Source organism: Brassica napus, chromosome C3 (assembly GCF_020379485.1).
Source record: "Brassica napus cultivar Da-Ae chromosome C3, Da-Ae, whole genome shotgun sequence".
NCBI lineage: Eukaryota > Viridiplantae > Streptophyta > Magnoliopsida > Brassicales > Brassicaceae > Brassica > Brassica napus.
Genome location: NC_063446.1, coordinates 63,780,273 through 63,791,252, shown reverse-complemented (window position 1 = coordinate 63,791,252; position 10,980 = coordinate 63,780,273). Strand labels below are relative to the sequence as shown.

The 10,980-nt window shown below is 38.2% G+C and overlaps 1 protein-coding gene across 1 annotated transcript; it reads left to right on the top strand.

The window, feature by feature from the left end:
* LOC125575166 (potassium transporter 9-like) lies at positions 1 to 3,361 on the top strand. The gene is made up of 8 exons (XM_048751378.1): positions 1 to 352; positions 462 to 687; positions 760 to 1,005; positions 1,131 to 1,181; positions 1,256 to 1,684; positions 1,815 to 2,069; positions 2,139 to 2,661; positions 2,754 to 3,361. Exons 1-8 carry the CDS (start codon positions 206 to 208, stop codon positions 3,289 to 3,291), a joined length of 2,415 nt encoding a protein of 804 aa, XP_048607335.1. The 5' UTR covers positions 1 to 205; the 3' UTR covers positions 3,292 to 3,361.
* The last annotated feature ends 7,619 nt before the right edge of the window (positions 3,362 to 10,980 follow it).

Here is a 10,980-nt window from a genome sequence, read left to right as displayed (position 1 = left end):
AATATGAGGCTCTTTTGGTGTAGCCTTTATCCAAAGAACCAAAGTTGATAAGACATCACTTATTCCTCTGGAATAACTCAAACCCCTTCTCCTTACTCAGAAAAGTCACCAAAAGGTTTCAAGTGGTCTCATCTCAGGCGAAACTGCTCCAAATGGTCATCGATTTCTAGGTGCAAGAAAACTCGAGTTCTGTTGTTACAAAAAGATGGCAGAGAGGGTAGAAGGATCTGTAGCAGAAGGAGAAAACACGATCGAAGAAAGACACGTAGGAGCTATGTGGGAGCTAGAGCAGAAACTTGATCAGCCCATGGATGAAGAAGCTAACAAGCTCAAGAACATGTACAGAGAAAAGGTTCTCACTTTCTCTATACAAGAGTTTGATTCTAACGGTTACTTTGTTTCAATGGCTACTCTGTTTTAGTGTTTGATAAAGTGAGAAAGTTTAATTTTTTTTGTATCAGGGTTTGTCGATGTTGATGCTACTAAGACTATCATTTCAAAGCTTAGGGATAGTGTACGGAGATTTAGGGACTTCTCCGTTGTATGTGTTCTACAATACATTCCCTGATGGAATCAGTGATAGTGAAGATGTAATTGGAGCTCTTTCTTTGATCATTTACTCTCTCTTACTTATACCTCTCATCAAGTACGTCATCATCGTTTGCAAAGCTAATGACAACGGTCAAGGTAAAGCTAAGCTTGATCAATGTTGCTTTTAACCAAACCGGTTTAGTTTATAACTCAATGTTTAATGTGTAGGTGGGACTTTAGCTATATACTCGTTGCTTTGTAGACATGCTAAAGTGAAATTAATACCGAATCAGCAACGCAGCGATGAGGATCTCACAACTTATAGTCGAACGTTGCTCCCTGAAGGGTCTTTTGCTGCTAAAACAAAGAAGTGGTTAGAGAGTAAAGAATCAAGAAAGAGAGCTCTTCTGTTCATTGTTCTTCTTGGAACTTGTATGATGATTGGTGACGGTATCTTAACCCCAGCTATCTCAGGTAACTAACTATCTAGCTTCTTCCCTTTTCTATTTTTTTTTTTTTAAATTTATCCAACTCCTCCTTAGTCTGTCTTTTTCGAGTTCACTAAAAACTCTTTAGCTTACAGAACCTTCTTTGAACAGTTCTTTCAGCTACTGGTGGGATCAAAGTCATCAGTCCAAAGATGAGCAGCGGTAACGTTTTACCTAATCCCGGTTCGGTTTAGTTTTTTTCTCACTTAGCTATGTTCCTTTTGTTTTTCTTCCAGATGTTGTTGTGCTTGTTTCTATCATCATCTTAATAGTACTGTTCAGTATGCAACATTATGGCACAGACAAAGTGGGATGGCTCTTTGCTCCCATAGTCTTTATCTGGTTCCTCTTCATTGGAGCCACTGGAATGTACAACATCTGCAAACACGACACAAGCGTTTTGAAAGCGTTTTCGCCTACATATATCTACTTATACTTTAAAAAACGAGGACTAGACGGTTGGATCTCGCTAGGTGGCATTCTTCTCAGCATAACAGGCACTGAAGCACTATATGCAGACATTGCTTACTTCCCCTTACTAGCGATTCAGCTCGCGTTTACGTTCTTTGTCTTCCCTTGTCTTCTTCTTGCGTACTGTGGACAAGCTGCTTATCTTGTGAACAACAAAGATCATTACAAAGACGCCTTCTATGCATCTATGCCTGGTTGGTCTTCTCTTCTTGAAGTCATACATGCATGGTTTTTTTTTTTTTGAATACCACAAGGTTGGGACCTCTGACACAATGCTCTATTACAAAACACTCACAACTCTTTTATGGTTTGAAAATTATACAGATAGTGTGTACTGGCCTATGTTTGTAGTCGCCACAGGAGCTGCCATCGTTGGGAGCCAAGCTACAATCTCAGGGACTTATTCAATAATCAAGCAGGCAGTGTCTCATGGATGTTTTCCACGTGTTAAGATTGTTCATACTTCCAAGAAGTTCCTTGGTCAGATCTATTGTCCTGACATTAACTGGATACTTATGGTCGGATGCATCGCCGTCACTGCTAGTTTCAAGAACCAGAGCCAAATAGGAAATGCATACGGTAAGATGTAGAGGTCTCAGATAATGTTATTTGGCTTTGCATCTGAAGTTTTTTTTTTGTATATTTTAGGAACTGCTGTTGTGCTCGTGATGCTTGCTACCACGTTACTAATGATCCTGATCATGCTCCTCGTGTGGAGGTGTCATTGGATCCTTGTCCTAACATTCGCTGTCCTCACACTAGTGCCAGAGTTTTCTTACTTCTCGGCTGTGATATGGAAAATAAATCAAGGAGGATGGGTTCCACTCATCATAGCAGCCATCTCTCTTCTTGTTATGTCGGTTTGGCATTACGCAACAGTCAAGAAGTATGAGTTTGAAGTGCACAGTAAAGTCTCCATGAGTTGGATACTTGGTCTTGGTCCTAGTCTTGGTCTTGTTCGTGTCCCTGGGATAGGGCTGGTCTACACGGAGTTAGCTAGTGGTGTCCCTCACATCTTCTCTCATTTCATCACTAACTTGCCTGCGATTCACTCAGTTGTTGTCTTTGTTTGCGTCAAGTACCTTCCGGTTTACACTGTCCCTGAAGAAGAGAGGTTTCTTGTCAAGAGGATAGGACCACAGACATTCAGAATGTTCCGTTGTATAGCCAGGTAATGTCATAGCTTTTTCTATGTTCTTTTGTAGCATTATTGTTGGAAACTTGCAAGTGTATCCAAAGAGTTTAAAAATCTCTTTCAAACAGGTATGGTTACAAAGATCTACATAGGAAAGATGATGATTTTGAAAACAAGCTGTTGAACAACCTCTTCTCATTCATCCGAATCGAAACTATGATGGAGCCAGGTTCAAACTCAAGCACATACAGCAGTGCGTATTCACTCAACCATACACAAGAGTCTAGAGATGAATTGATCCATAACAACAACCACCACCACAACAGCAACAACAACAACATTGATGAGTTTTCATCTATGGTGGACTACACGGTATCTACATTAGATACGATAGTTCCTGCTGATAATAGGATGAGTTTCAGTCAGAACAACACGGTGGAAGAAGAGGAGGATGAGTTGCAGTATCTAAAGACTTGTAAAGAGTCAGGGGTTGTTCACATCATGGGAAACACTGTGGTAAAAGCAAGAAATGGATCATGGCTTCCGAAAAAAATAGCGATTGATTATGTTTATGCGTTTCTTGCAAAGATTTGTAGGGAGAATAGTGTTATCTTGCATGTTCCTCATGAAACCCTTTTGAACGTTGGTCAAGTCTTCTATGTTTAGGGTTTTTGTTGTGTGCATGTAAAACAAGTACAGATAAAGGGGGGAATAAAGAAAAAAAGATACCACTAGACGATAGAAAATGTTATGGCGTTGGTTCTTACACAATCCCAAGAACCAATATTAAACATCTGATCATACTTGGTTTGATATTCCATTAATGAGGCCGTCCATGATCTTGATCCTATCACTTCAATTTAAGATGCCTTCAACTAAACTTTAAGTTGGTCTCGTCTTTTCTTTTAAAAGCTGAGATTTTATAAACAAATTGTTTTTACTCTTCAACTACAGTATTTTTGGAACCCTTTTTGACATAGAGCTCGACTTGGCAGATATATTATGTTATGTGGCAGAATATGCTCAACGTTAGACTGACATGACTAATTGCCTCAATACGGTTTTTCTATTTTGCTTGAGCACTTAAACCGGTAATGGTTGACAGATTTAATGCGTACAGCTACTAAACAGGTGTAGCACTTTATTCAAAACAATTTGGTGGCACATTCTAGTTGTCGTGGTTGATGGCACGTCACTCTCACTCGGTTATAATGAAAATATGTTGAACACTGAAGTTAAGGACTGTTCGTCTGTTGTTATAAAACATATTGTGGATGTCCATTACCGGTCCAATACCTAGAGAAAGAGGCGGCCGCAGGAGAGAGAGAGAGGCGGTTTAGACTTAGAGAGAAAGGGAAACCCTAGTTTTTTTTTCCTTGTATTTGTACACTTTCCATATTTATGTCTTTCCTTTTATCTCTTTGTAATTCTCATATATAAGGGCATCATATGTTATTATTAATGATAAGAACTTACAGATTCTAATCCTTAAGTTTACAACACGTTATCAGCACGATAGCCTCTAGCCCTAAGCCCCACGAAATATTTTTCAACTCAGCCGAAAATCATCAAACCCTAAACGAAAAGGAATCTGCCTCGGAACTTCAAAGAGACTGTTCTCCCAAACCGTGAGGACCCAGAAAACGATCAAGATATCAAATCGAAGTCCTTGCCGAGACGAATCAGTCAGTGTAAACTGCTTGTCGATCTGACCACCGACGCGCCCTCACGCACATATACAGTGCGCGCCGATTTGCTTTGGAAACCAAATCCGATTCCAACAAGGATTTTCTAACCGAACTCAACTCATGTGCAAGATAAGTTTATCATACCTTAGTTGATTCATGTTATCTTGTTAGCTTATGGCGTTCATGTTATCTAATGCTCCTCGTGTTGTTTCATGAGCCGTGGGAATTAAAATCTAATATCAACAAGGAGTTTAAGCCGAGAGGAGTTGCTGCCCGTGTGATCAAACTATCTTTTCCATTCAGATCAAAAGGAGTTCATAGCTCGTTCGCGACAGACGATCAAGGCATTCCCGATCAGACGTTCGCGACCCGATAGAAGCGACTCGATCCATTCCAGCTCGCGTCTCCGATCAGCCTCAATCCGTTCGTGCTTCCGTTCGCGACAACATCAGCTCGCGACTCGATCAGCACGTTGGACAGCTCGCGTTCCGTTCCCGATCAGCTCGCGGTTCATCTCTTTGGTGGTCCAGTTCAACAATCATCTAAGGTTAAAGGTAATTCGAAACCTAAGAACCTATGATCAAATTTGGATTGTTTGATAAAGAATGAAACCCTAAAATCCTAATCTTTATGAATCAAAACATAGGGTAATAGATCAAAACCCTAATGAGTAAATCGAAGCTCAAAAGTTTGATACCCCAAACTCTAAATCGAGATTGATCTATTGATCAATTAAAATCGAAATCCTTAATGGTTTTGAATCTCAAATCAAACTCCTTTGATCTAAGATCAAAATCGAAACCCTAAACCCTAATTTGAAAATCATTTTGATTGTTTGAATTTGAATTGATTGTTTTGATCACCTAGAACTGTTACTAAGATTGTTAATCTCGAATTTGATATTGAATTGATTGAAACCCTATTTTGATAGCCTTGATAGTTTTAATTAAAATCACTTGATCATATCATATCTTGGCTGTGCGGCTTGTTGCATCATTCATACATAAACTGATCACATTGATTGATTGCAATTACACTTAGAACTTTATGCTAGGGTCGTATTGAATTGAAATCAAATAGCCATATGATTGATCTTTGACTTGGCCGTGTGATTGATGTTTGTGCATTGCTGTATTGATTGCATCATATGAACTGATAGAAACCATCTATGCTAGGATTACAATTACACAATGAACTGAATGCATTAAAACGAACTGTTTGAATCCTTGGCCATGCGGCTTGTTTCCTGTTTTGGCCGTGAGGCTTGTTTCTTGGCCGTAAGGCTTATTGCTTTATTTGAACATTGAAATTAATCCTAAAGATCTAAAATTATCAATATATGACTTCAGATGTCGAAAATCAACAACTTGGATTTTGCTGCCCTAAATCTCTCTGGAGATAATTATCTTCAATGGGCGCTTGAGGCTAAGATCATCCTGAAATCCAAGGGACTCGGTGAGTGTATCACCAAGGACAATAATGCCAGTGTGAAAGATCGATACAGAGCCATCTTGATCATTCGCCAGCATCTAACTGAGAGTCTCAAAGATCAGTATCTGACCATTGAGAATCCTTTAGATTTTTGGAATGAATTGAAATCGAGATATGATCACCAGAGAACAGTGATCTTACCAAAGGCTCGGTTTGATTGGAGGAATCTCAGAATCCAGGACTTTAAGTCCGTGGATGAGTATAACTCGACACTGTTTAAGATTGTTTCAAAATTGAAACTGTGTGGTGAAAGTATTACGGATCAGGATATGCTTGAGAAAACTTTTTTCACTTTCCACACAAGCAATGTGCTGTTACAACAACAGTACCGTGAGAAAGGTTTCACGACCTACGCTAATCTTATTTCTTGTCTCTTACTCGCTGAGCAGAACAATGAATTATTGATGAGAAACAGTGAAATGAGACCTCCTGGCTCAGCCCCACCACCTGAAGCACACACCACATAGGAAAATAAAAAATCCCATCACGTCCAAGGAAACGGCCATCATGGCCGTGGTCGAGGAAATAGGAACGAACGTGGCCATGGTCGAAGCTTCTTTAGCCGCAGGCGAGGGAATCAACATGGTCGAGACCATGGGCGTGACCGTGGCTCATTTGGACGAGGTCATGGTCGCGGACGTGGCTCTTCATTTAAACCTCAACACTCGACCACTTCAAGCAAATCAATGTGCCATAGATGTGGTATGGGCAATCATTGGGCTAAGACTTATAGGACTCCCAAGCATCTAGTTGATCTCTATCAAGAGAGTTTGAAAGGGAAGATCCTGAAGCCCGTATGACTTATCAAGATGATGAAAATGATTTCAATCATGATAAAGACGATCTTATGGATTATGAAACTTCAGATTGTCTAAAAGACTGAAGAATGATTTCGACATTTGCAATCTAAATTATGTGTTTTTGCTTTGGTGTTTTTCATTTCTATGTTGTCATTTCTTTGAACTTGTTTAAAACTTAAAATCTGATCATAAAATTACTTCTTGGCCGAAATCTATAAGAATTCTAGAACCATTCGGATTTGGCCTGGCCGAAACTTATGTTTGGCCTAATGAACAATGTAAAGCTTGGCCAAATGTAAAGCTTGGCCTAGCTTAAATCTTGATCAAATGCAAATTCTGAATTCTCTTGGCCAACCTTAAATGACCTTGACCGAAGGCAAAAGCTTGGCCAAAGACAAACATTAACCGTTTTTCCTTGGCCATAAAGGTGAAACCTTGGCCAAATAGGAAATCCCTTGGCCAAATTGACATTTCTATTGGCCAAATATGAAATTTAGTCAAACTAATAAAATCATCTTGGCTGAATCCCCTTGGCCAAAATTCCTTGGCCAAAGTCTTTTGAATAATCTATCTTGGCCGAATCTATATCATTAGCCAAACTTAAAATCTTGGCCGAATTTAAAACCCTATTAATCTATTCAGACTTAATTTATTTCTGGCTATTTGTTGCACACCTTGATTTATTTAATGCATGATGTTTTCAAAATTATTATCTAAGGGAACAAAATTTGATAATAAATTACCTAAGTTTGGGATTCAATACGAGATAAATGAACATTCAGTGTTATTATCTCGAGGGAGGGAATCAAAGAATCCCAAAATCCCTAAATAAGTTAAGCATCCACGACAACAATAACCCAAATCAAATCTGAAAACGAAAATGCACAACATAAAGATTATATGGAGATTAATGATTGGCAAACCAGTCATGCCATTCCGGTTAAGTATGCGATATTCTATTGAATGGTTTAAGATATGCTGCCTCTTTGAATAAGGGAATTGATAATAAGAGTATTCACCATGATATTTCAAAAATAAACAAGGAATTTCGTGGGCTTGATCATCCACGGATGGACTGATCATCCATCATATGTGACGACATATGGTTGTACATATCCTTGTCAAAATCTGCAATAAGTTTGCAAGAGTAATTGGTGATACCGGTGGATTTATGAATCCTTATAAGTTGCAGCAAAATTTGTTCGCATAATGCCAAAGATCAAATAGAGACTCTCCCATAAATTTGATAAAGGGTCAAGAATTAATGTTCCCATATAGAGAACTTAAATAAGTTGCTCCACCACAAAGTTATAAGATGGGATCTGAAATTGAATTAAGTGTATACGTTGGATATAAATCTCCATAAGAATACATAAGGCCACAAGAGATATGATTAAGGCTAAGCCATGGATTAGATAAATCCGTATATCCAACATCAGGGAGAGAAATAATAAGCTGGTAAACGATTTCGAGAATGAATAATGATACTCAAATATGAATATAGAATAAGAGTCCAAAGAATGAATCATTCTCAGAACTTAACCAAGTCAATTTCCAGACATGTTTGATGACCCAAACTGAAATATACCAGTGGATTATGCTCTAATAAAATTGATATTAGACTTAGTTAAGATAAGACGGTTCCATACATGTATTACTCGAAAATAAGAAGTGCATAAAATTGAAATGACAGATCCGAAATTAAGGTTGTCCATAGAAAACCTTAGACATGACCATGAATAAAGATCATGTACCTGAAAATAATATGATCTAAATGTATTATGTCATGTCTGGATTATAAATGGAACCGATAAAATAATATCGACGTCGATGATGATATAATATTTGAATACAAAAGCGCTTGACAAAAGCGAGGATCATGAAACCAACGTCTATCACAGAGTGCACTCAGAGAAATTACTCCGAGAAATTGATTAAGCAAATTGATAATGCTATAAGACGTGGTATATGAAATCTCTTAAGAGAAGAGATGTAGTCAAACCAGTTAGACATAAATAAGTCTTTGGTGAGAATACATAATAAGAATGGAGAAATTGCATAAGGTTCTCACAAAGACCTGGAATCAATTATAAAGGAGACATACTCCTATGTGGTGGATGCAACGACATTCTGATTCCTTATAAGTCTGGCAAATAAAATACATATCTATACGGTCCACTTGATAACGAAATTTATGTAAAAGTTCCAGAGGGTATCGAACTACCGAACATCAAGTTCTCGAGAACAATATTGAATATCCTAGGAACCCCTGGAGAAATTTTCCAAAGATAGAAACGTCAAGAAAGAATTCGAATTCAACATGAAAGGTTTTGGGAAAACAAGATTATATATTATACATTGAGCACCTTGAAAAGAAAATCCTTATGCATCAAATGACATACATAACGTGCTCAAGAAGTTTGATATGGACTAAGCTTACGAATTGACAAGTCCCATATTTATAAGGTCCCTCAGTTTTTTTTAAAAAAAAGATCATTTCGGCCCTAATGAAGAAAATGAGGAGATCCTTGGTCCCGAAATGCCATGTCTAAGTGCCATAAAGTTTTGACGGATTTGGCGAGCCATACAAGGCTAGATAAATAAATTGCCGTAATCTATTAGCTAGATGTAGCTCATGATCGACCCAAAGGCACTGGAACGAAATTAAACATGTTCTTCGTTACCTGCAAGGAACGAAAGACTTGGGTCTATTTTATACTAACCATAACAAAGATGGTTTAGTTGGCTTTGCTGATGCAGGTTATTTATCAGATCCACACAATGCTCGATCACAGACATGCTATGTCTTTACACATGGAGGTACGTCCATATCATGGCGTTCCATGAAGCAGACGATCGCGGCCACATCTTCGAACCATTCGGAAATATTGGCCATACATGAGGCCAGCCGCGAGTGTGTCTGGTTGAGGTCGATGACCCAACATGTCCGGATCAAATTGTGGGATGGTCGAGTGCAAGAAGCTGACCTGTTCACCAAATCACTTCCTACCTGCACGTTCAGGAAGCTCACACATCAGATTGGGATGCGTAGACTGAAAGATCTTCAGTGTTGTTCAGAACAGGGAGAGTATACGTGTTGTACTCTTTTTTCTTCACCATGGTTTTGTCCCACTGGGTTTTCCTGATAAGATTTTAATGAGGCAACTTCTAAAGCGTATTACAATCCATGTATGGTTATGGCATCCAAGGGGGAGTGTTATAAATCATATGAGGCGGTTTAAACTTAGAGAGAAGGGGAAACCCTAGTTTCTTTTTTCCTTGTATTTGTACACTTTCCATATTTATGTCTTTCCTTTTATCTCTTTGTAATTCTCATATATAAGGGCACTATATGTTATGATTAATGATAAGAACTTACAGATTCTAATCCTTAAGTTTACAACATTTGTTTGTTTGTTTTTTTCTTTTTTTGATAATTTTGGTGTGATTCCAAAGGCTTTCTAGGTCCAATGACTAATCAGCAAGAGACCCACCGAAATCCAGATTTTCTTACCACTTAAGGCATCCATGGATGACCAAAAGGAATCGAACCCAGGACGGAAGCTACATCTGGAACTTTTTTATCACTAGGCGAAGACCACTCGATTAAAAACCGTGTTGTTTCCATTGAAAGTAATTTGGTTAGAATTACGCCTAGACATGATAAGCTTAATTTTTTTTTTTATATTCGGCCAATATGGCTTATGGTGACTTGATAATTCAATAATATGGTTCGAGTTTCTTTTGTCAACTAACATGGTTCTAGTTAAGTTACTAATCACTACTTTTTCTTCATTATACGATCAATATGATAATTTTCAATCATTGGTGGCAACGTAATTGTCACAAATCAAAATCATTATAACGAACGGTTGGAAATTTGTTTTTCATTTCAAGAGCAGTATAGTTAGTATGTACCGGTCTGTAAATTGAATACTACGGAGTTTATCATAATTTTTTTTTTTTTTTTGATAAACCCTATCGGCTGATCCGATCGGCTTCGGAAGGATCATACTTAGTGCTACAAAGTGGATTGGCTACCACACTGCCTAACCCGAGTTTGGAATACCTTCCGACTAATGCCAGAGGGTGAACCGATCATTTGTTACGATCCACCGTGTAAACCACTTGGTCCGAATCCCAAGGCCAGACTGGCCAAGTGATGATAATTTAGTTCACAGGAGGAATCGAACCCAGAACTGATGTGGATACACACCAAACCCCAAAAATTACCACTAGACTATCACCACTTGGTTAGTTTATCATAATTTAGAATGAATTAAAAAAAGAAACTAAAAATGACAATGATTTGTCTCCCTTGTTTTTAAGAGAAAAACAATGATTTATTTTTGTTTTCAAGTTTCTCTTTTGGAGTA